At 38.7% G+C, this 27,268-nt stretch overlaps 1 protein-coding gene across 1 annotated transcript; it reads left to right on the forward strand.

Moving 5' to 3' along the window:
• Positions 1 to 309: 309 nt before the first annotated feature.
• Positions 310 to 23,951, forward strand: trim3b (tripartite motif containing 3b). The gene is made up of 17 exons (XM_084729671.1): positions 310 to 734; positions 6,456 to 6,631; positions 9,446 to 9,575; positions 10,524 to 10,634; positions 10,789 to 10,940; positions 11,724 to 11,904; positions 12,168 to 12,269; positions 12,678 to 12,776; positions 13,851 to 14,003; positions 14,605 to 14,983; positions 16,401 to 16,504; positions 16,628 to 16,795; positions 17,674 to 17,842; positions 19,234 to 19,275; positions 19,991 to 20,061; positions 20,220 to 20,360; positions 21,117 to 23,951. The coding sequence occupies exons 2-17, from the start codon at positions 6,486 to 6,488 to the stop codon at positions 21,267 to 21,269; spliced, it is 2,301 nt and encodes a 766-aa protein (XP_084585797.1). The 5' UTR covers positions 310 to 734; positions 6,456 to 6,485; the 3' UTR covers positions 21,270 to 23,951.
• Positions 23,952 to 27,268: the final 3,317 nt, after the last annotated feature.

The raw sequence follows: 27,268 nt of genomic DNA on the forward strand, positions 1-27,268 counted from the left end.
TTTTATGAAATAATCTAAAGCCCTAAAACATTTGTACTGTTGCACGACCACACAAATAAGCAAGTCATGATTTATTTCTTTGAGAAGTTATCTTTTTATTTTGACTTTTTCTTACATTTTTTGGTATTTGTAAATGATACTTTTATCATGAAGCAATGTCTCAACCATTTGGTAGAGGCCTATATATAAAAAGCTGCGGGGTCTGTTTAGATTAAAAAAAACTATGATTGTTGTCGTTGTACCAAGAAAATTTTAAAAAAATGCAAAGAAACATCTTCTTGGATTCAGAATTGTTTTCTTTCCAGCCTTGACAGTTGGACTTTTCCTCTTCTTCTTGTCTATTTCAATCTTCACCTCTCACTCCCTCTGGCCAGCACGAATTGTTGGCTTATGATGCAATCCTTTCGTCTTTGCTAGTTTAAGTTTCCCAGCCAATCAGAGCGTGGCAGTAGGAGGGTAACCCAGTCAGCTCATGCTTGTAAACAGCACTGACAGGAGGAGGGACTTTAAATTTTACAGTCCCACCCTCTGTTGTCATCCCTGTTGAGCCTTTTTCAGTGTGTGTGCTGCACGGAAAAGGGAAAAGAGGGAAAAGGAAAAGGGGAAAAGGAAGACTGGTCAGCCAGGGCGCAGGGGGAAGTGGGCGTGTGTGTGTGAGTCAGGGTGTGTGCTGATCCTTCAGTGTTAGAGCTGCCATGGAGCCTTCTAGACTGGTCTACTCCACACTTGTGACAGTAGGTAGTAATTTCCTGTCAACTTTGTTTGTTTGTCCTCATGTGCATACATGTGTGCATACTTAACAGTATCAGCTCAGCTGTTGCCAGAGAGGAGTGTGTGAGTTTGTGTGTTTGTCCAAGCTGTCAGCAGATATTCAGGTGTATAACAGTGAGCAGAGAGAAGCAGGGCTGATACTTCTACTCTATTCACTCCTTTTCATCTGTCTGTCCCCTTCCCCCTGTCCTCCTGTTGAACTGGGAAGAAGACACTTAATTTCCTGTATTGCCTACTCCCTTTTTTTCCCCTTCTTCTTCATTTCCATGTGTGTTATAAGAGATACACATGAGCTGTGAGGATCCAGCAGAAAGGTTTCAGTGCTGAAGGAGACAAAGAAAACTGTTACTTTTGTATTCAGTAAAGCCAGCAGTGAATAGACTCATTGTGCGATAACTCCACGGGTGTTAGCTTGTTGTCACACACAAACACGCTGCACACAAACACACACACAAACAATTAGTTACACATGCAAACGCTGTAATGTGGAGAGTTTAGGGAATAAGGCAGGCTAAGGTCACCTGCTACATTACAGCCGCTGTTATTACAGTTGTATATTATGGCCGGGAGAATTATTACACATTTCATTTTGATGGCATTAGTTGACAGCTCTCTGCAGGATGTGTCCTCTCGTAAATCTTTTTTTGAAGTTTCCTGCAGTCCTGCCTGCCTGCCTGGGCTTGGCTTTATCCCACCCCGCTGCCTTTAACTGCAGAGCCCAAATTCTCAATCTGCACTCATTTTTTTTTTTTTTTTTAAATTGCCGAGCCTGTCAAGTTAAGTGGTCATGGTTACTTCAGAGCATCAAAACTAAGCATTGTGGCCTACTTAGGAGTTTTAAGTGGGCATGAATGAGGTTGGGGGACCATATCAAAACACACTGTTGAATGCATAAAACTATAAACATGCACACGAGTACCCTCCCACTCATGTGCATGCATGCGTGACTATCATGTGTGTCTGTTGTTGTACCATGTACTGTATGCATTTATGTTCCATCAACTTGATACTAAAGCTGAAACAGATAAGAGCTTTGTAAAAGGCTTTTCATGCAATTTTTACACCCTCAGACTGGCTCCAAATAAATGGCTTTAGACATTTTTTCATCCCAATGTCTTGAGAAGGAATTCTTATTTTGGATTTATTGGGCTCCAGGGGCTGTATTACAGACACTTTCTGTCTTAAGATAGTTTAAGATACATGACTCTAAGATATATTTTGCAATTTGATATTATGGAAGCAAATCTAAAAAAAAAAAAGTGAGGTGTGGAGACAGATTCTGGAGACAGATTGTTAATGTTTTATCTCAACAACCAAACAAATCCTTCTTCAGTGCTCCTTCAATAGATTTACCCCCCCCCCCCCTTTCCACATGTCCTGAGCACCAGCACCCAACGTGACCTGTTGCTGATCGGCTGGAATAGCGTTGCGTGCCTCGGTCCGAGTCACTTTTTATTTACCGTTTACAGATCCAGGGCTGTGTAGAAGCCGTAGATTTTTTTTGAGAACAGGGAGTTAGAGAACCATGAGGATATATTCACTGAATTTGATAAAACTGTTATTGGATTAGAATAGCACACCCCACCATTAACTAACTTTATGAATCCTATCTTATCTCAGGTTAGGAAATCCTAAATACTCAGTCCAGCCTAATTTGCCAGTTTTTATGTCGGTAAAGCAACTGACACAACTTTTTTCATCTTGTTGATCTAAACAACTTTGTAACCATTGTCTTTTCTCATTGAAACATACATTGAAAAATGAAAAATGGTAAAACAACAACAGGCGCTTAACTTTAAGGTTGGAGGTTGTGGTAACATCTGTGGACAAATCAAAAGTCCTTTTATGTTAATTTAATGCTATGCTAATGCTAATTTGGGAGGTAAAAGAAAAAGAGTGGGCTAAGATAGCAGACAGTCTCACCATATTTTGCACCCATGATATAAAAGCAATGAAAAAAAAGCCATGCAGAAAGTTAGCTAATACTACTGTTCACAAAGACTACCATTAGCTACTGTTAGCTTAGACTGCTGTTAGCAAACACTACTGTTAGATAATGTGACTGTTAGCTACTGTTAGTCAGTAAGTTAGCTACTAGGGTTGGAAAAGTGAAAATTACTCCAGCTTAACGGTTATCTTAAAGTTAGAGAGAGAGTTGTTTTAAAATCTTTTAGTTAGGCTTTTTGTCCAAATCAACTACTAACCATAATCACCATGGTTACCAAACAGTTAAGTTAGGAAGTTTCTGTAATATGGCTCATTATATTACTGTAATCATCTACCCAATAAAATGTGTTTTAAAATATAACCAACAGTAAATAAATAGGCAAAAGGCACTTCACCCTCCAGTCGGTGCAGTCCTGAGACCCCAGGTCTTATTTTAGTTTCACTGTCATTGCTTCCTTGCCTACCCACTAATACACGTCTAAATATAGACAGACGTCATTACAGATGATATTAGTATCAGTGTGTTCAAGTACAGAAAGAGAATGGCAGAGAAGTGTGAGAACTGCACTGAAGTATACAGCAGCACATCCTGTGGTTGATCCCTCTTTAGTTCTGGAGACATTCAAGCTCCTTTTCACCAGAGAAAACTGGATACTCTTGAAGTGCTGGTTTTAAGTGCAGGATTTTTAGAGAACAATGCATATTTAGATTTAGACAGAACATAAGCTACTTACCTGTAATCATTTTCCATCAGACGCTTTGCCTGAACCTAACCAGAGTGTGAATATGTGACATGACATTCTCATGGCTGACAGCTTAAGAAATGACCTGTACCCTCCGAGTCTAGAGTCTTTGTGTCATCGGACCCTTTGTGTGTGTGTGTGTGGTGGGCAACAACTGACAATAGGACATGAGCAGAGATGGGACATAGGGGATTGAGTGCTGTATTAGATCCAGCTGTGACAGATGTGCAGACAGACAGGGGGGGAGTCCAGTCTGGTGAGGGATGATGATTATCAGTGTGTGTATTTTTTTTTTTTATTTTGCCCGAGTGTGCGTGTCCTTGTCATTGATTGTGTAATGTTCAAAACTACACGTACTGTACCTTACATCTTAAGGCCGGGCGCGTTGGTTTGAGACTCATGCTGCTGCTGTTCGCTCATTCCTGCAATTTGTATGAGAGCGTGAGTGCATGTCTGTGTCTGAAACATGAATTATACACATGTTGACCTACTGAGAAGATGTGGCTGGACTACATTGCTGGAACCAGTTAGCAACACAGAGATAAAAATGGCATGTATGGTGTTTATCAAAGGTGCTAATTTTAAGCCATAGGTCAACTGTTTTCCAACAAATACATGTTGTCATTGTCATCACAAAAAAGTCATGCAAATGGCAGCTCTACGTTTTTTTTTATTCTAACAGCGTTTTTTTTTTTTCATAGTTAACCCCTGATCTTTAAGATTCATTTACACACTAGGTGCATAGCAATGAGAGCAAGCTGTTTAACATACCACAGTAATTATTATGCCATATATGGGTTTCAACTTGCACTGATGAATATTAAAATGGGCCACACTGGAAACTGCACTGGTTTGTGTTGCTAGGCAGAATATCCTTACTTTACAGCTGTATTTCCATAATGGATGAGATTATGTAATGCATGGGGGCTCCTCTGTTCTGGTCACCCCACAGAGGTGAGAACTGTGCTAAAGTTTGCAGTGGTGTGTGCGGTTTCTCCTGACCGGAACATGTATTCTTGTTCAAATTGTCACTCACGTGTATGCATTGCCATCTGTTCTGTGTGTTAATTAAAATGCACATACGTAATATAGATTTAGTTTAAGTCAGTGGCAGCATCTTTTCCAGATTTAAGATAAATAGTGCCCTGCCACCAAAATGTATTATTATTGTAGCTTGTATATGTGACTTCTTTTAAAATACACCAGAACTAAACAGCACTGCTGTATCAGTAATTTGTTAGGAGGCCAGTATGTGAAGCACATTAGAGTTTATTTTTCACTTATATTTCAAACTCTTTAAAGGTGTAATATACAATAATTGTCAAAAAACGACTAGGTCAGTGATATATACTTTGTTGAGTTGTGTACTTACTATATCCCAAATTCCTGCAACCATTCAAACCCTCAAATCTGTAATTTCATTCAGAGGAACGGCACATTTTATTTGGTTGCTTGTTAGTGGCTACTGGAAAAGCACGGGATACATCAGAGTGAGAAAGGAAACCAGCAAATTAAACATTTAACGTGAATAAAACGTTAATACATTACCTCACCCCTTTACATCGGCAGAGGTGATTGTTTAACAATGAAAGCAACTCCCATGATCCCACGCTACTTCACAGTGTCATCAAACTACATCTTTTGTTACTGTTTCGATGTGAGAAATTACATACTGTGCATTTAATTACATATGTACTATAAATCTACAGTATATGTATATATGTATACGAATTCCAGACCAGAGTACAGTCCGCTGAATGAATGCTTATTCTGGTTGTATTTAAAGTTTTTGAACATTGTGCAAAATAACCTCATATATCAGCTTCAGTGCAGAGTAATCTGTATCAGTTAATGGATCCCTGATGCTAAGGCACTGCTAAAACTTTACAATTTTTTTAAGTAACCTTTTTCCTCATTAGTTTTCATTTAGTAATTGCCTTTAACGTTTTACAATTTACATCTAACATTTTCAGAATTTACTTGTTGGTCCTTATACTAAAAAAGGAAAAGATTTGGAGGTATTGTTATTTATAGGTTATTATGTAATGGTTTTACTGGTCCGGCCCACTTACGATCATACTGGGCTGTATGTGGCGCAGGAACTAAAATGAGTTTGACACCCCTGATCTAAAGGTAATATAGCTGTTTTTGTGGTGAGACCTCACTAGTGACTTCTAAGTATAGACAGACTGACAAACACTAGTAGAAGGAAACAGACGCTACTCAGCACATTGTGGCGTCAGTCACATGTGTATGTGTGGGTGTGTGTGTGTGTGTGTGTAGTTTCTGGTTGCGTGTAACCATCACAATAGGTCCCGTGCATCAGTAGTGTGTATTTTTAGAATGTTTCTGTGTACCTGTGACGCCTGTAACGCTTGCTTTAATGCATTATTGTGGATTTGTAATAAAAGGCTCCTCTAGTTTCTTTTATTTTTCTGCTTTGGTATGAGCTGAGATGTTAATAAAAAGCCAGACACATGGACATACTGGTTTGTCTACATCTGCTGCCAGCTGTACGCTCAGACTGGTTCATGCTTTTATTTCACACAGTTCTCTTTCAGCTGGCTTTTGTCTGGTATTAACCTAGAAATAACACGATAACAATGGACACGTTTTTTTTTTTGTGCTAATCAAGGAATTAAACAGCTTTGTTAACAGTGGTTCCTGGTACCTCCTGTGATAAGTTTGCTGAGCAGTAGCAGCCCTGAAAGTGACAGTCTCAAGGAAAGTTTTTATAGACAAAATGATTTACAACAAAACTGTAATGTATTATTTCCCACTGTGAGAAAAAAGTGGGGAAAAAATATTATTTAGCATACAGTACAGTTCTGTTGTAATGTGTCCAAAATTACCCTTTAATAAAGTCTGATAAAGGTCTAACAGTGGAAAACAATACACTTCTGTTGTTGTTGTCGGTGGTGGTGTACTGTAAAATAAAGTTATAAAGAAAAAATATAGGCAAATATTCATACATTTGTCTTTGTCTCTTTGCAGGTTAACTGCTGTCATTGTCCGTGGCTTTAGATGTCCTCTGCCATGGCGAAGCGCGAGACTGGGAGCACCAGCCCTGTGGTGCGTCAGATAGACAAGCAGTTTCTGGTCTGCAGCATCTGTCTGGACCACTACCGCAACCCCAAGGTCCTGCCCTGTCTGCACACCTTCTGTGAAAGGTAACTAACATTTGTGCTGTCTGCTTCGATGACAACTGGCGAAAGTCCTAATTACCTACACTTCCCTGAAGCTAAGCCTGACACAAACCTGAGTCCCCGCACGCCATCTGCTGCGCGTAGCTCTTTCTGGCCGTGCAAAGAAGTTGGGACAACACACTTTTTTACCGGAGCTCTTTTCCTGTCAGTACTTACCCTCCCATCCTATTACTGAAGAATTCCTGTCATATTTACACGTCCTCTAATAGAGGAACCTCATCTATTTCAAATCCCTACCCACAATTAAACAGCTCAGAGCACTTCTCTTCACTCTGCTGGGATAAGTGCATTCCTCAGCATCAGGGACCACAGTCTGAGAAAAGACTCTTTGTTGGGAGACACAATCGCAGCGTCTCAATCTACAGTTCCTCAGAAAGATGACACCCCCTCAGGCGATACTTGCAGGGGCCTTTCTGTGCCGAGCCAAGCAGAGGAGGCTTTTGGAGAGCTTGCTGTAGGTCAGGGTGGTGGGAGGATGGAGAATGACGAGCGAGGTATGTTGGGAGGTACCGAGGATAACTGGGATTATGTTTCAGACTGGTTTACTCATGATGAAACAAATACTTATGGAATAGTTCTGAATAGCCACACAGAGTATGCAATAAATCCTTTTTTCCACGCAGTGTGAGGGGCATTTGCCCACCGGAGGGCAAGTTTAATCCCCGGTTTAACTGGATGGCATGTGATCTGGAGCCCTGCTGAGGTGAACAGATTTTTGTCTGGAGCTATACATGATGTTGCCAGACAGATGTTTTAATACCGCATGGGTTGATGGAGTTTCAGGGGTTTTAGGGTTTAGTTGGTAAACCCACACTGGGCTTCGTCTGCTTGGTGGAACTGTCTCTTTTAATTTTGCTCCTCTGTTCTTCTCCCTGTGATTATCTGTCATTTGGCATGTACATTTACAGCAGAACCACTTCTTAAAAGTTCAGATTAAGTGAAGCGGTGTTGTATGATGTACTTAAACATAATCAGTGTATAACCCACAGCAGATGGCGGTCGACACGCCTCCAGTTTGGTGAAGCAGAGAGGAGTACCAGCGTGGAGGCTAAGCAATGTACTGCTGCGGACAGAGTTAGCTGCAAAAGTATTTAGCCACCCTAAAAGTCAATATCAGTTTAAGTGTTTGCTACATTTAGAATATTTTCACCAGTTTAATTTGGGGTCAGACAGCTTTTTTTGTATTGTATATTAAAATATGTTTTGCTGCTGACCCTGTTCATAGCAGTACATTGCTTAGCGTCCTACATCAGTACTCCTGCTGCCTCTCCAAACTGAGGATGTGCTGATCGCCACCTACTGTAGATGATACATTTACTTACATTTACCCCTTCTCAAAAAAATCTGAAGTATCTCTATAATATCCTAATTGTTTGCTGGCCATTCATGGATCAGGATCATGGGTTTGCTGTGGGTTATGCAACAAGTGATGACAAAATACAACAAATTACATCTTCCTACAATAGAGGCACGTGGCTACTTTTACTATACTCATAGTCATGATTGTGGGAAGAGTGTGTGACTATTTCTAAAGCAATTAGTCAATTTATCAATTAGGCAATTGACAGAAAATGTTGCTTCTTTTCCCTTTTTTATATCACTGTAAATATTTTTTTACTGTTGCTGGACAAAACAAGCAATTTGAAAAAAATATCATGGACATTGTTCACTATCTTCTGACATTTTATAAATTAACAAGTATCCAGGTAGACCCACATTGACAGGTAACTCACGACAAAGAAAATAATCATTAGCCGTGGCCCCATCACAGCCCTTACAGCCTCGTAACTGTTTGAGCCTGTGGTCCCCAGCTGGGTGTGTGTCTGACAAAGCAACAGTAATTTATCCCGGCCTCAGAGCGTTTCAGCGGTGTTGACACAGCCGTAGGTAGACAGAGACTTTTGTTAAAGCCCTCCGTTGTTCTCAAAAGCTCACGACTGCAGTTTACCAAGGCTTGGTTGATACGAGCCCGTGTGGTGTCATAAATTAAACAGAGCGGTGTTAGCATTCAGTCCGAACAGCTGCCAGACATCCTTGTGTACAACAACAACAAAGACTTATCCTCGACACTGACCTCAGGTTTCTAGCAGCATTAGCGACCGGTTTAGTGATGACAGAAGCTGAAGAAAAACATTCATTGACTACAGTAAAAGTGTGCATCTTGTGTAGGATGGGAGCAGGGCTGAAGGCCAGGAGTGCGGCGTATAATCTGCATATTGCAGCTGAACTTTGCTGACTGTGGGTTTGATTTTGGCTTGAAGGTGTCTAATGTTAAATAGATTGCCTCCTAACAGCAGCATCCGATGGGATAGATGTGTGACTGCTGCCAGGATCAAGCTGGGCCGCAATCCAAAACCACCATACATGCACATGCATGAAAACATGCAGAAGCATAAACAAACATGCTGTAAACACAAACATCTATTGTCCCTGAAGACTGGTGTTTCTCTGTGTCTCTGTTAGGCAGACTAGTTTGCCAGAGATTCACTTATACGAAGTGTGTGTGTTTCCTCCTGAGGCTGTGGGTCCTGCGTATTGACTTTGATTCACACTTTTCCCCTATTTGTTGTGACAGGAGCACTATTTAGGCACTGTCTCTCAATTACAGTGATAAGGTGACAGTGCTGTCTCTCTAGTGTCTCCCTCTGCTTCTCTCTCTGTCTCCGCTGCATTAGTAAATTGAATGCAACTAATAATTATACACTGAAAAATGTAAACGCTTGCACAGATTTTATACCCTAATTCTCACTGTCTTCATCTGTTGACTCCTCCCTCCAGCTGTCTCCAAAACTACATTCCCCCAGAGTCTCTGACGCTCTCGTGCCCAGTGTGTCGGCAGACGTCCATCCTGCCAGAGAAAGGCGTTTGTGCCCTGCAGAACAACTTCTTCATCACTAATCTCATGGAGGTTTGACCTTTAATCCCTTTATTTACTTCGAGTCAGACACAGATTACATGGAATTAAAGATAAAAGACAGATGAGGCCAATTATGAGGTTAACAACAAAGCAAAGATTGTTTAAAACAATTACAGACAGGATTCAAAGAAATGGGACAGTGGGTCTGTGTGTGTTCCTGTGCTGCTGTTTATATGAGAAGCGCTCTTGGCATTAAACGGAGGGTGGACATATTTGTAGACTGAGGTAACTCTAGACAGTCGTTTGTTCCTCAAGGGATTTTTTCAGGGGTTTGTTTCAAATTAAGGTAATGTGGTTTCCATCAAGCATGTAGGGGTGATGATCAGGGTTAGCGTTGTGATGTGGGGAACGACTGTATTGAGTGGAGGGTGCGCAATAGGATAGATGTATAAGAATGTGTATTCATGTCCTGAAGAGAATGAAGTCAACAACACAGTACAAGGATATTGGACAGGACACATAACATATACTTTTATCGCAACTAGAGGGTGACTTTGGAGAAAATAGTCCTTTCCTGAACCAATTCAGAAAGATGACTCCTGTCCTATCCCATTCCTGTGTTGTGTTCCCATGTTGTGTTTTTTTTTCCACAGTCCATACATTATACACTGGTCAGGTGGCTGCAAACAACTAGCAACCAGCCACCAGAGCAGACAGGAGAGAATAAAAAATAATTTTAAAAAGACAACAGAATGACTAGTATTATGTTCTAAATGAAGGAAATCATGTTTATTCATAACAGAACTGCAAACTGACCTAATGTTATTATGATTCTTGCCAACCTGTAACTGTAGCATCCCCAGTTAGATTTAATTTTGGATTGGGACCTTTGTTCCATGTCATTCCCCCTCTTTTTCTCTTCTCTTTTCTGTGGCCACTGCCAAATAAAGGACAATTATTGAAAAACAGTATAATTCATTTTTAAATGTTTTTGACCAGGTCCTTCAACGAGACCCAGAGTGCTCACGGCCAGAGGCCTGCAGTGTCCTGGAGTCAGTCAGCGCTGCAGCTGCAGGGAAGCCCCTCTGCTGCCCAAACCACGAGGGAAAGGTGGGAAGCCCTTTTATGATCCCTCAACCCAATCATTTCCTCACCAAAATTGGCCCAACTCTTTTGTTTTTAGAAATAAGTAATACAAAAATCATATTAAATTCCTGACTTGTGCCCAGCGAGAGTAATCGAGCCTCTTTGTCTCCCTCTGCAGGTGATGGAGTTCTACTGCGAGTCGTGTGAGACGGCCATGTGTCTGGACTGTACAGAGGGCGAGCACAGAGAGCATGTGACTGTTCCTCTGCGGGACGTCGTAGAGCAGCACAAGGCTGTGCTGAAGACACAGCTGGATGCCATACACAGCAGGTCGGGACTTTGATAAAGCTTTCAGAATATTTCCTTCTCATCAGGTGTTTGGAAGCTTAAGCATTTGGCCCAGATTTGGCATCTGCCATCAATGATCACCTGTGCTATGCTGTGCTGTGACTGTGCAGTGTAGAATATAGTGATTGATAGAATATTTTTATATGTATTTATATATATAATAGTTAATTGTTTTTTTGGAGGGGCTGTTTAGGATTTATTATATGATCATAGTGGTATTATTTATGTTTATGTTTATAACCCTTTTGGAAAACACTTTCTATGATACCAATTTCTAAAATGCATCTTAATCCTTTATAAACATACTTAGAATGTATTATCCTGTCCTTATAGAAATGTATAATTATAGTTTCGAGCACTCAGAAATATTCATAATGGTTTCTAACAATAATCATAAAACATTTAAAAACACTGTAATGACTTATAAGATCAAATATAATTATACTTAATAAGTGCTGATCACTCACTGACATTTTTTGGCAAAGATCATCATGTCTTGCTGTAGTTGTAATACATCATAACCATTTTGTAATACATTATAATCACTGTTATAATGAATGATAGATTGTAACTATAATTGTACATTGCTTTAAGTCCATTATGACAAATTATAAGCATCAAATATAATTATACATAGCTATAATCACAGTATAATGCATTATAGACACAACATGTGTGTCCTAAAAGGGTTTCTTTCTTTTCCTTCTTTTTAATTTTCAATTCTACATTTTTTAGAGGATATAATTACATTGTGTCTTGTTGCAGGCTCCCTCAGTTAACAGCAGCCATCGAGCTGGTGACCGAAATCTCTCGCCAGCTGAATGAGAGGAAGACTGAGGCGGTTGCGGAGATCACCAGTACGTTCGAAGAGCTGGAACGGGCGCTGCATCAGCGCAAGACAGCCCTCATTACAGACCTGGAGAACATCTGCAGTGCTAAACAGAAGGTTAGTTATCTCTCATACATTAACACAGACAGGACGAGCACTCACACAGGTGTGCTTGCATCTTTGTGTCAGATGCACAAACGCACGCAGGTGTTTTACAAACAGAGAGTCGAACGTCACCTGCCACATGTCTGACATTCCTGTCAGCACGCTTCAGCCTGATGACTTAATGATTTTGACCTTTCCACTCTTCCTCTCTCCTCCTCCTCCTCCTGCTCTTCTGTGGCCCTTTTTTTCCCTATTGTCCACTTACCTGAGTGCAGGTCCTGCAGGCTCAGCTTTCATCTCTCCTCCAGGGGAAGGAACACATCCAGAGCAGTTGCAGTTTTACGGAGCAGGCTCTCAGCCATGGGAGTGCTACTGAGGTGAGCTGGCAGATTGTAATTACAAGCAAGCTAACAAACAGGTTACAACACATGTGGGAATCAGCTATCAAATGTGTTGCAGTAGTGTAGCAGCATGTGAGCTCTTCGAAAATAATTGATTTATTTTATATTAAGAAACACAAACAATATCACAAGTAACAAACAGAGGTGTATATTATCAGACGGTTCTAGTGGAAATTGATTTAATCCTGGAATCTCTATTTTACTTCCCTTAAACTTTTGATTTTATTTTGAGATGTGATATTGTCAAAAGAGGCTTGAAGTAAAATCTTTGCAAGTGTCTTTTGTAAAAAACCTCTGTCTGCCATTAAAAATCAAAATTAAGGAAAAAAATGCAAATGAGAAAAAATTGACCTCAAATACAAAATGTGTCTCTTGCACATGCAGGTGCTGCTCGTTCAGAAGCAGATGAGCGAGCGGGTAGTAGCGCTGGCCAGACACGACTTTCCAGAGAGACCACATCAGAACGCACACCTGGATTGTCAGGTATCAACTGCTGTTTATTCTCATTCAAATAATATGTGTCACTAATAATCTCAAGTTTGTTTTTGTAAAACTGTAGCTGTTTCAAAAGCTCTCTCACTTTAGCTTGGGTAGATCACTGTAAAAAAAAAAACAAAAAGACAAATACACCATAAAACATCAACATTAAAGCTGGGTTGTGCAAGTTTTGAGAACAGTTTTGACAGATTCTGTTCTCAAATATGTCTTCTAAAAGACAAACAGCCTTAATGCACCATCAGCTTGTTAATTGTTACTTCATTGCACTTTTTTCTGGCCACCTGACAACTTTAAGTTCAATATTCACTCTTTTTTTTAACTCTGGTTTGTCTTCCATTAACTCAGTCCTAAGAAAAAATATCAAAGTCACATAAACACTTTTTGAAGGTTTTGTTTTTACTGCCTCCCCCCTTATTGATCCAGGTAAGCAGTATGATACGTCACTATCATCTGGTAAAAGTAAGCGCTGTAGCGCCAAACAGTCAATATATGTAGTGTGTGTTTGTGACAAACACTTAATCGTAGGTTAGTTAATGATGTTACTGAGTAAATGACACGTGTGCCGATTGTATGTGTAGATTGAAGCGAATCAAAAAGGAGTCTCAGTGATGCTGTAACTAAAGTTGGTGCTGTGAAAAAATATGTCCTGACAATAAAAAAAACGCTTTTAGAATGGAGTTTGGTTCATTAGCCTGCCCACTTGAAAGCCTGCCAGGAGCAGATGGTATTTTAACGTGAATAATTCACATAAATTGAGCTGACCCATGTTCTAATAATAAACTTGTTAACAGCATAACATAACATAGAAAGTGGGGCTTAAACCAACCTGTTTTCTATTTCTCTCAGTTCATGAAAGTCCAGGACTTAATTTCACCGCTGTCCCCCTCAAAATTTTAATGAGATCTATGCCCTTGTAGATGCTTGACTTTCTTTGGGATTATTTTGTGGTTATCTGTCACCGCGTGTCACATGGACCCAAACATTAAAAAGTTACTTTAGAGGACAATAAGTGATTTTGCAGTGGAAATTAGCTTGTGTTTTGTGTGCCGTCTGCTCCAGGTGGAGACTGAAGGTCTGCGACGCTCCATCCAGAACCTGGGTGTTCTCATCACCACGGCTGCAGTGGCTCACACCTCTGTCGCCACAGGAGAGGGCCTCCGCCACGCTGCAACTGGGCAGCACCACACAATTACTGTGACAACAAAAGACAAAGTACCGTCTTTAAGTTAATTTGCCTCGATGCCATTTGCTACTTGTAGAATGAACCCTGGATGAAAAGAGCATCTTTACTTTTTGCTTTTGCTTTAAAGGTCCAGTGTGTAAGATTTATGGAGATTTAGAATATAATATAGAAGATGGCAGGAATGGAGTATAATGGAAATAAGAATTGTGCTTTTGTTAAGTTAGAATGAGTCATTTCTACAGGAGCTCAGAACAGACAAACCAAAACACTGGTTCTCTACATATGGTTTTTAATATTTCGCGTGAATTTCATGGCCACCGTAGACCACTAGATGCCACTAAATTCTACACACTGGTCCTTTAATCTGTTGACAGACATGTTTATTTGGACATATTTGAGTTTAAATTCCCATTTCATGTTGTTTTTATCTTTTTGTTGTTTGTAAGATGTCAATTATTTAATGGTCGTCACTAAGGCAATTATTAGGGATTAATATTATCAACAAAACATTCTGTTGTGTCTGTAGAAAGTCCTGCTTTAGAGTGCAACTATTGTGCATATTCTGCATATTGGTTGAGCAACAAGAGATTTATTTTGGTCTGAAATTGAATCAATGACCTCTATCTGCAGGATGGGGAGTTGGTGCGGACAGGAAATGCTATTTTAAAAGCAGAGATAACATCCGCTGATGGAAGTCGTGCTGCAGAGACAGAGATATCGGACAATAAGAATGGGACGTACGAGGTGGGCTACACGGTTCGCACTGAGGGAGAGTACTCCTTCGCTCTGATGCTGTACGGCCAGCCGATACGCGGCAGCCCGTTCCGCCTGCGGGCAGTCAAGCCATCGGATGTGCCGCAGTCTCCAGATGACGTGAAGAGGAGGGTGAAGTCTCCCAGCGGGACGGGGGGCCACATACGGCAGAAAGCAGTGCGACGACCTTCCAGCATGTACAGCACCACCAAGAAGAAGGAGAACCCCATCGAGGATGAGCTCATCTACAGAGTGGGTAAGACAGAGGCCCCATCCAGGACAGAGTCCATTTACTGAACCTGTCAAACCAGGCACCAGGAAGACCAGGCCTGTTCACTTACTTTATAGAAGGACGAGGTTAAAAAAGAAAGTCCTGCACCTGTGTCTGACCTTTAAAGTTGGGAATTTAAATGTGTAAAACTATATGCCTTTTTATTTTTTTCTCCCCTAAGTAGTTTTCATAGTTGGAAAAGAAACATTTACAAAATTACTGGAAAACACAATAGACATTTTTCATTCACTCCTAAATTCACCCCAATTAAATAGTTAAAACTTTTTAACGTAAGTGTCTCTGTGCTTAACAACAGACATAAACCTAGAATATGTCGGCAGATTATTAAGATAAAATCACAATAATATACTTTTTTCCTATTTATAAATGATCGAGGGGCCAGACTGAGGTTGTTTAAAGGTTGGATTTGGCCCACAGACCGCCAGTTTATTAGGCCTGAGGTAGATCTTTGTTATAGCAGGAAAAGCACAAAATAACCTACAGAAAGACAAATGATTGGTTGTTTTATTGGTAGGTTGGTAGCTCTTTATTTATCCCCATGGGAAAATTACAGTCTCACAGAGATATGTAAAGGATAAAAAAAGATAATATGTAAGAAAAACCTAGGCCATACATCAAGAAAGTAAAGAATAAAGATGCTATCAGTGCTTATACTCTTTTGAGAACATGGTGCATCAAAATATGTAAATATGTTAAGTATAAAATAAAGTCTAAAATGAGTAAAAAGTATAAAAACAGTGCAAATAAACAAGATGTATCAATATAAGATGTGAAATGTATAAAACAGCAATACAATATACTACCATTAAAACCATGTTTTATCCCAATAATTACAAATCAAGAATAGACATACAGCAAGTTTTTAAAATGACATTCTTCTCTCTAGGCAGCTACTGCTTTCACTTCATGCCAGTAGAATATAAAAATAAAATGAACTTGCTGTGACCTGATAGAAGAGGTGACATCCAGAAAAAAAACACAACCTACAGTTTGTTGTCAGAAGATCAAAAGGAAAAAACAAATATAAATGTTTTGAAAAGGGTAACCAATAGAATTTGGTAGTTGCCTACTTGCATTAAAAAGCCTCTGGCATTTAAAGATAATGTAACCTACATAAATAAATGAAAATTCTCACTGTGGGGGATTACTTAACATATCTCAAGGAGGTCTCTCAAGCATTTGCAAGTTAATATTTGAACTGTACTGACATGAACCCAAAGCTGCATCTCTCTGGGATGAGGGAAGATCTATCCAGAAACTTAAACTATGCTTTGAAAAGCATCAACGCACAGAATGAGCAATTTTCTTAGGAAAAGTGTGACACACAGAGATAAAGGTGAAAATATCAAATCTACTGAGTGTGTTACTATCTATTTCTCAGGTACGCGGGGCAGAGAAAAAGGGGAGTTCACAAACCTGCAGGGAATCTCAGCCTCCAGCAACGGCAGAGTGGTGGTGGCTGACAGCAACAACCAGTGCATACAGGTGAGACAGACACAGAGAGGAAATGTGTAACTGTGTACAGTCACGTAGAAAAGGAAAAAAAAACTGCCGCACTTTATGCCACATCTTACTCAAAAGAGGCCCCTTTGATGAAACCGATTACAGGTGTTCTCCAACGATGGCCAGTTCAAGATGCGCTTTGGGGTCAGAGGTCGTTCTCCGGGGCAACTTCAGAGACCGACAGGCGTCACTGTGGACATGAACGGTGACATCGTGGTGGCCGACTATGACAATCGATGGGTCAGCATCTTCTCCTCTGATGGCAAGTTTAAGGTGAGATCAGCTAAACAGTAATGAAGATAACTAATTTAAACTTTATACATTTGTGACGTCTTTCCTGGTTGAAAATATGTTTTCTGAAGTGAAAAAAAATTCAACATGCTTCAGCGTTAGCTTAGATACAATTAAAAATCAATACGTCCCCCAAAAATGTGACAGTCATCATATCATCATGAAGTAATCTTACTGAGTATTTGATAATTAGTCCATCATCATGAAGTTATTAGTGCCTACTGAGTAACTACTCGGTGTGATGTATCTCTTTACTTAAGGGGCACAAAAAGAGTAACTAATAATAAAGACTACAAAATGTATATTTTGTAGGATGTTGTTTAATGTGTGATGTATAATTGTAAACTAATAAAAAAATTTACTTAATTATTTGTATTGTATTGTACTGTGTAGTTTTTTAACATCTTCATGCCCAACTTTATGATTCAAAGTAGCGATATAGCTGTTGTGTTCTGCAAGGCCCCTGTTAAATAAACTCATTAACTAAAACTAAAAATCTAAATTAAGTAATTAGTAATTAATAATTCATCATCAGTTTGTGCCTGGCAGCAACTGGTTCATAGTTAATCAGGAGTGACTCATGACAAAAGTGGTCAGTATGATCAATTCACAGATATTTATGAATTAATCATTATCTATTAATAATCTATTAATATATGAGATCTTGCAGTCTGCTTTCCAGTTCTTATCATTATCTGCCTCTAATTGCAGTTAGTCAGGAATTACTCATTAACAATTAATTAGTTATCCGTTGTTCCTGATTTGTTCCTTAGTAATGATCACATTGTGTTGTACTGTAATGTTTGTCTTTTCTGTCTTTCTTTGTCATCTAAAATCCTCCGTGTCCTCCTTCCTCACAGAATAAGATCGGCGCAGGCCGGCTCATGGGTCCTAAGGGCGTGGCTGTGGATAAGAATGGACACATCATCACTGTGGACAACAAGGCCTGCTGTGTCTTCATCTTTCAGTCCAATGGGAAGTTGGTGACTAAGTTCGGAGGAAGGGGGACGTCTGAGAGACAGTTTGCAGGTAAGAAGGAAGGTGTTAAAACTGACAGGGGGCTCACAAACAATGCCCTCACTTTCTACTGACTCTGTCTGTCAGTAATGCAGCAGTGTCTACCAGCTTTTAAAGTAAATCGCTCATGATATTTCCCATATTTTGCATAATATAAAAACTCATATGGATCCCATATGTTTTACTTTGGATTTTGAACAAGTTCTGCAACATGTTCTGCAGCTTTCATTTCTCCATTGTTCGGGACTGATGTAAGAAAAAGCACTCCTCGTGACTAACGTAGGCGCAGTTCACAATGTCAGCTTGGGGCAGCAAACAGCATGAAGAACAGTAACAATTGTGGCTTGTATGTCAATAGTGCATTACATAATAATAGAGCAATCTAGTATTATCTCCAAAAGCTGTCTTCTTCTCCAGCACACATGCATACAGTAAAACTAACAGCAAGGAATAAAAGTAACTCTCAATATGAGGCATGAAAGTAGCTGATAAGGTAGTGACTGGAGCCTGTATTACAGAAACTTCTTAACATGCAGATTGTATCTTAACTGTTTGGTAACCATGGTAATTAGAGTTGGGAAAAAACCCATTGCAGATGTACAGTTCCTAAGTCAATGCTCCTATCCCAACTTAAAATAAGAAAAGTGTATTACACAAGCATCCTAACTGCACAAAATCTTAAATAAACTCCCTTAAACAGTATTGTTAGCTAATTTGTTTCATCTGCAGAGCTGCTCTTTTTTCTGCTTTTACACCGTGGATGCAGCAGAGACTGTCTGCAATCTAAGCCAACTCCCTTTTGTTTATCTCCTAAGATGTTGTTGCCCATCATTGTTTTAGCTACATTATCTGGATGTTTCAATTCGAGAAAACCAACAGTTAACAAAAGTTGATGCTCTGTAAGATGAGAAAAATAGTGTTGGTTGCTAGGTAACAGACATAAAAGTTGGCAAGCGATGTTGGATTGAGTATTTAGGATTGCCTAACCTCAAATAAGATGAAGGAAGATAATTCCTAAAGTTTGTTAGGATTTGCTTCTGTAAAACTAAATTGGGACAAATCCCATTTTAGACTCATTTTAACACAAGACTAAAGACAGGAAGTTTCTGTAATACGGCCCCTGAACATTACAGCAGAGCTTCTCTACTTTTGTTGACACTTTTATGGCCAATTTGAGGGAAAAAAAACTATTTTTGAATATAGATCAATGCATTACAACATGTTACATTATGTTTCAAAATATAAGCCTGTAGCAAAGCCCCAAGCGACGCAGTGATCCCCTGCTCCCCCCAACAAACTGCGCCTGTGCTGACCACCCTACTCTATTTTCTTCTTTGCTTATCCTTTATCTCTGACTACCTATTTTTCTTTCTTTCTGTTCTTCCTCCTGTTTTTCAATCCAGAAAAACTTGGCCCAAACTTAAATAAATCTGGCTCAGTTTTCAGTAAGTACTAAGTGTGGCCTTGCTGCAACCTTAATCCCACAGTGCGGTGCCCTCTGTCTAACCCGACTCCCTGATTATGTGTCTGACCTCCTGACAACTGAGATTGTTGGATCAAGCCGTGCCTGTACAATGATAATCACAGATATACGAGTACATGCACATTGTAATAATCACTTACTATTACAATAATGAACATTTTGTCACGTGCATTGTGTTTTTTGTGTAAATGGCTATGAAACAATCAGTGTGAATGATTTTCACTGCTCCAACTTCAGTGCCATGACACTAACCAAGACAATCAGTGTGATTAGAGCTCAGCCAATAAGCGTTCTGTTCACATAAGCTACCCATGATGCATTTTTGTGACCATTTATATCTGAGACAGTAGAGGGATTGAATCTCAGAGGCTCGAGCCTTTAAATATATTCTGATTTAGAGTTTTAGTCCTGTTTTGACATTCTGGAGAAACAGAAAAGCAATGGTATAACTTGAGTTAAAGCATCTAATGCATGAAAAGAATGGCATCAAAATACTCCAGGCAAACCAGAACAGCTAACCGTCTGATTAAACTAGATTTTGTAATTGCAGCTTTAGGCACAAGTAGTTGGAATTTGTGTTCAAACAGCCTACTAACAGTAAAGAGACACTACAGGAATCCGTTTCTGTTCCAAGTGCAGCCAATCTCACACTAACCCTCTTCTCTTTTCTTATATAGGTCCACACTTTGTTGCGGTGAACAACAAGAATGAAATTATTGTGACCGACTTTCACAATCACTCTGTGAAGGTAAGATGCTTCATCCTTTATTCAGAAGATGAATTATCTCTGAAGTTGCCTCAAGCATAATGTGCTAATATCAGGCATTCGTGTTCATATTCTATATAGTTTACAGCAGTTTAACTGCACATGGAGGTGTAGACTGAGTGTGTGTTTTCCTATCAAAGGTGTACAGCGCAGATGGAGAGTTCTTATTCAAATTTGGCTCTCATGGTGAAGGCAACGGCCAGTTCAACGCTCCCACTGGAGTGGCTGTGGACGCCAACGGAAACATCATTGTAGCTGACTGGGGTAACAGCAGAATACAGGTGAGATGGTCTACATTCAGATGGTCTACATTCAGCCAGCCTAAACCAAACACCGGCTCTAAATACAGCCTTTTCTGTTTTACCTGTTTGTTCCATTTCTCAACGTTTCGCAGCCGCCGCAGGTTCTCCTGCATACCTGGAAGGGCAGTTGGCAGTAAATCCTACACACTGGTCCTTTAAGTCTTGATATTTATATTTATGAATACAGTTTTGTTTTTCCAGCAAATGGAAAAATAGTGAGTTCATATCAAATTTACATTGAAAATGTTACATTAAGTCATGAAACACTGGCGAAAACAATACATTTTATGATAAAAAAAAAAAAAAAAGCACAAGCTCTTTCATTTATAAAACAGCAGCACAGTAAACTGCCTAAGTATTAAGTATCTTACTGCCAACACTGTAGTCCAGACCTGTTCAGTTGGTGGTCCATGGGTAGAAGCTGGACCTTTAAAGACCTCAACTGGGTCCTTTTATCAGTTATAAATATGAAAATGTCTTTAAATGAGAGGAAGGCTATCTATCCCTATTTTTCCTTATTGCGTAATGTTTCTTTTCCAATTATGAAAACTTGAATAAAAGGTGCACTGTATTACACATTTAAATTTTTAACTTTACATGCCAGATATAGGAGCTGTACATGTCAAGCTCCTTGGCACTTTTTTCCAAATCTGGCCCTTCTAAGAAAGTAAAATGAACAGGCCTATTGTAGTCTGTTGTCATATGACTCTAACCTTTGGATTTTTTGTATTTCAGGTGTTTGACAGCACAGGTTCCTTCTTATCTTACATCAACACCTCAGCAGACCCGCTGTACGGCCCCCAGGGCCTCGCCCTCACCTCAGATGGACATGTGGCTGTTGCCGACTCCGGCAACCACTGCTTCAAGGTTTACAGATATCTGCAGTAGGCTGAGAGAAGACATCGCCGACACAACTCCCGCTTAGACAAGTTAATGTCACATATTGCTTGTGGACATAGAGCTGCAACGTGGCCAAAAGTTCCACATATTAATCTCTTTTAATTCTGTCTGTACATACAGTACATAAGAAAATCTAATATTAAGAGCTTAAGACAATGACACTTGAGAAAAAATGTTTACATGAAAAATAACCCAAACTCCCAAATTCAAACGTAATTAAAACATTTTTAAAGACAAAATATGCTAGTTATCCCAAAAATTATGACAAGAAGTCACTATAATTCCCTATCAGAGAGGGAAAAGTCCCAAAACTATTCTGGTGAAATACAGGTTAAAAAAGAATCATAATTTCACACACAACTAAGGAATAAAACATCTTGTAATTAGATATTTAAATTAGCTTTAAATGAACCTCTGGAACAAGGTGTTTCAGCTCTATTTCTCACAAGTGGGACCTCACCAGTAGATAGCCTGCCAGTCTGAAGTTGGTGATACACTGCAATTTTTTTGGACAACGCAGATGGGCAACACTCCCTGCAGCAACCAGCAAACAAAGTGCAACATCGAAGCAGAAGAGTACCGCCTGTTTCCCGGTGAGAAGACGATGCTTTGTGATCGAACAATGCTCAGGCCTTTCTCCTGTGAATACTGTCGCATGTCAGTGTGCTCCAAAAAATTGACCCCGTCGTCACTGCCTTCAGTAAACGCACCACAGAACACACACAGACAGGAATGTGTTGTTTTTCTCATTCTGCACCTTATCAGTCTGACAAGATTCCTGCACATGGACATGTCGATTTTATTTTCCTCTTTTCAGTCATGAGATGAGTGATATGCAAGTCTTTTTTTGTTTTGGTACCCAAAGACAAACATCAAGAAGCACAAGAGTTAATAGAACAACAAGGTTTTTTTTAACACATCTGAACCAGCTCTTCAACTATAAAGGGATAGTTCGGATTATTTGAAACGGGGTCATATGAGGTACTTTTTGATTGTCAGTCTGTTAACCGCAGTAGATGCTGGTTGGCACGGCCCCAGTTTGGAGAAGCAGAGAGGGGCACCAGCACAGGAGCTAAGCAATGAACTGTGACTTTGGTTTATCCCAACTAACCTTCTAAAACACAGTACAAACACAGACAAACTAATTGATTGAGGCAGTGGTAGACCAGCAACCCCAGTGTTCCTGCCTATGGAGTTTGGTTGGTTTGGAAAGTGCAATATTTGGCTTATATAACAGTAAAGGCTGTGTGATGGCAAGATAAAGCCTTAAATATTCTAAATATATTATAAACTTAAACTGATACAGATTTTTTTTTTAGGTAAGTCATTTTTAATTGTCTAAAATACATTACTGCTGTTGACCCTGTCACCCTGCAGTACATTGCTTAGCTTCCTACACCAGTATTCCTGTGGCTTCTCCTAACTGGGGGCGTGACACCTCCATCTAATATTCTAATAATACTATAGATAAGTATCTCATACAACCCTACTTCAGATAATCTGTAATATCCGTTTATGTACGGTCCCTTCCCGTCTTTTTCTTCTGTTAACCAAAACAAACTTCTTATATCTATTTCCACTAGTTCTTCTTGCACTTTTGTGTATTCATATCTACAACCTAATGTAGTTGTACATATGCATATTTAGGTGTATATATGGATTTGGTGTCCATGTTATTTCACTATATAGCCTACTTACTCCAGCACTTAATGAATCGAGGATTTTGACACTGGAATATATTACTAATACAGTAGATGGTCATGCCAAGTCGTAGCCAGCTGAATGACATCAATGGAACAAAGTTGTATACACATTATTTGCTGTGTTTTATTTTTTCAAAGGACTTAATTTATTTTCTATTTTCTTTTCTACATAATTTGTTCTACAAATTATTTTTCTAATTGGTGCATTTGAACTGTCTCCTCTTTGCCAAACATCGTTGTACATAGGCCTTGTAACTTGTAGCACTGAAAGCTGTTCTTCTCTCATTCGCCTCTTCTCTTCCCAGAGCTCACATACAGTAACTTTTCCTTCTGCCAAAACGTATTGTTGTAAGTTGTTGTTGAACATTGCACAAAAATACAAATATTATAAGAGTTATATATAGTTTGCAAGAGTAATATATGCCTCTGTGTATAGTTATCATTTAACATAATCAGAAAGTGTACTGTACTGTATATTACAATCATATTCTTGTTGTAGCTGACAAGCACCTTTATCATGGGTTTTTGTATTCATCCGCTTGGTAGTTCAGTGTTTTGAAGGTTTTCTGCGTGGCTCCTCGAGGAACACAACACCAGCTCACATGCAGTGACAGGAAGTTTTTCACCCGCGTTTCACAACTAAACTGTCTGTCGACGATGATTGATCTGTAATTCATCTGCACAAAACCCTCTGTAACGACAGCTTTAGTTCACCACTTTTCTCCCCCCGGCATAAACTGAATAATTGGACCCGTGTTACGTTCTTTATGTCCATCTCTCACCTGTAACTGACCTACTCATGTCTGTGTAAAATAAAGAATGCACATATAAATGAAAACACTACATCAACCATCTTGTGAAGCCTACTGCATACTACAAGAGAGGCCAGTCTTACAAGAAGTAATCACTGCATTTATGTAATCATGGCAAAGGTATGATTGTAAATATTAAAGAATGACACTATGAACTGCCGTGCAAATAGTCTGTTTTGTATAACAACACTTCATTAATGCTTTCATTTTTTTGTACAAGGGTTAGAAACGAGATGGACATTTATATGCTTCTTTTCTCTTTTGTTACATTAGAAATCAGCACGTCCTTGCCGAGATAACAGTCTATATATTTAGAAAAATAGCTACATTGAGACCCTTCATAACCAGCCTAATTTGTTAAACTTCCTTGTTCTTTTTTATGGAGTCATAGGAGCGCCATAAAAAGAATGAATCTGTAAAAGAAAAAGAAAATAAATGCAGAAATATAAAGAGGAATAAATAAAAGAATAAGTATATTTACTCTAAACTTGTTTTTATTGTTTTTGTTCCCTTTTGTGTCATTATTACAGATTTTATTGCTGGATATCTTTCTCACCGGACGTGTCTGCTGGGTATTTGTTCTGTTTGACTTTTTTTTTTACATTTTATTATCAGTGCTGTTATTATCATATCTTGTAATTCCATTTAACCTGTATGAATGTGAACTCAGATAAATAAACTTTAAACATTTGGAAATATTAAACAGAATAATGCAAAAAACAGTGGGGAAAAGCCAAAGCAATGGGGAAGAGTGAGGAAGAATAAAGGAATAAAAATAACATGAAACTCAATAAGTAAGATTAAAAACTATACAAGTGTGTTTCATGTACAAAAATAAACAAATATTTACTTTTAAAGATGTATAAATATAAAAATAAAGATAGAAATAAATGTGAAAATTATTCTATCATTTCTTTTCATATTACCACATTTAAAAAAAAAATCTTATGTATTCTTTAAGTTATTTGTCTTTATATTTCCAAATTTATTTTATCTTTCTTTTACAGATTTATTCCTATGACTCCATACTCAAGTGGTTCCTTGAAGAAAAATGTAAATCAGCTGCAAACATGATCAGTTACTTACTGTAGAAAAGAAACAGAAACTTGACTGAACCAGCTAGTTATGCCATGTCATTTAAAATAAATAAGGGATCATTAAAAAGAGTGACCATTTCAACTGATATCTTTAGTAATAAAAGGCATTTTTATTGTGCATTTTTGCATCATTTTCTTTGGTCAATTTGGTTATAAAAACAATATTTTTATTAAAACTTATGTCCATAATACAATTGGCTTAACAAAATTAACACTAATACTTATTTTAAAGATCTGGAATATTACTGCCCAAATCTGATTAATCTGATAAACACTTTCATTTGAAAAATATCAAAATCAGTTCTATCTTTAGAGACTTATCTGCAAATCAAATGAGTCATTTGTTGCATAAGGTCACATAAGCAGCCATTACAATTTGTGCTCCTGATAATGCTGAACTGTTGTCGTGTCCTCTGTTGAGGAAGATCCCAGGCGTTGCCGTGGATACCAAGTTGTCCCCCCTACACTGTGTAGTGCCAGGCCCCCGGTGGGGCAGCTTATTAACAGTTTTAAACAGTCTAATGAGTAGACACGTCATTCACGTTCATGTATTTGTATCACATTGTATGATCAACTATTTATATGGTCCTTCATTAAAACCACATCTCTGCAAAGAGACGAGAGAAAAAAAAAAGTCTCTAGTGAGTCATTACCAAAGCAGGAGGAGGACGTGAAGAGAGCTCGGTTTTCTCACCTCCTCCTTAAATGTTCTGGCAGTATGAAAACTGAATCAGTGAGCGACACCAAAGCATCTCAGATGCTTAAATGAGGATACTGGACCAGAAATAGCAAACAGGGAGCAACAAACCTTTGATAAATCTCATACTCTACAGCAGCCTGGACACTGCAGCGAGTCGCTCCTTCTGTGTTTCTAACAGTAGTAGTTTTGGATGTTGACAAAGAACACTTTACCGGGAACTTTTTTTCCCCAGGTGTAAAAATGTAAATGGAACAAGTTCAATATTTTGATGTTGCAGAGTGGCAAAAAAAAACTAAATATCTACCTAAAGACAGACTGTTAGCAAGGTCTGCTTTCAGTAAGAGTCTGTGAAGGTTCGTAGGAAACTGGACTTGCTAAGGTTCTTGAAGATGTTTCGCCTGTTATTCAAGTCTTCTTCAGTCCTGAACTGAAGAAGCCTCACCAACAACATCCAGAAACACTGCAACTTCTACAACTTCTTCACAGCAGTGTTTGAGTGCACATGGCATCATGGGTAACTGTTAAATCTGTGAAGGCCCCATTAATGCCATGAGGTACATACAGATTTTGGAGTAACACATGCTGCCATCTAGACAACGTCTTTTTGGAATATGTTGCAGACATCAAATTGTTGAGGGTGTATTTACAAAACATTTCAGTTTGAACATTTAATATCTTGTTTTGTATTCTATTGAATACAAGTCAAGAAATTTCTGCAAATCAATTTTCAGTTTTTAATAACTAACTTTTTTGAATTTGGGGTTACAATTTTTGCACTGTGGATAAACTAATTAGGAAGTAATACTTTTTAATGAACTGTAAACAACATATTAGCAGTTTTATGAAGAGTTTATATCAAATATAAACTGGATATCTTGTGAGAATAGAGTAAACACCAAGTAAAGCAGGTGCAGCAAATGGATAATAGAGGCAAACACAAGTCCTTTTTCCTCTTTTAATCTCTTTGTAAAGGGTGAGAAACACTAGTACAATTATAGCAGGTGGAAGGGCCACAAACAGACTACCAAGATATTTTTTTATGTCACACTGATCAAGACACAGCCCAAAAACTGCTAGGCTGAATGCATGAATGAAATTCAGTGATGAAAAGTATGTATAGGGGTTAAATGAGGTATACAGTCTGAAGACACAACATTTATCAGCAAATACTCAAAAGTTAAAGAGCACAGAGTTTTCTCAGTCCTAACACACGAACACCTTAGACGTCTAAAAACAAAGTGAAAAAGAAGCAACTTGAGATTGGCTGTAGGGACAACCAGTCCTAAATATTCTTACTGATCATGCTGTTAAATGTTTGTACTACACTCCTCCATCATTCGAGATCATTTGAAAAAGAAAAATAAAGGTCATTGTATGACCCTATAACATGAAAATCCTCCCACTTGTTGGCCCATGACCACACTATGGGGAAAAACCCAAAGATTGTAATCTCAAATAAGAATGTTGAAAAAAGGAAAATATATATAATTTTCCAGATAGGTGTATTTTTGCATTCAACATAAAAAGTATACATGGATAAAAAAAAAAAATCATTAAAATAAAGTTGGACAGTTAACCTAAAAATGTAAAGACCAATTTGCAAAGGAACCAACTCAAGGTGAGCAAGTAAATATAAATTATTAAAAAGAATATAATTACAAAAGCAAACAGATGC

The sequence above is a fragment of the Lutjanus erythropterus genome, chromosome 11 (assembly GCF_056507025.1).
Source record: "Lutjanus erythropterus isolate fLutEry1 chromosome 11, fLutEry1.hap2, whole genome shotgun sequence".
NCBI classification, from domain to species: Eukaryota; Metazoa; Chordata; class Actinopteri; order Lutjaniformes; family Lutjanidae; genus Lutjanus; species Lutjanus erythropterus.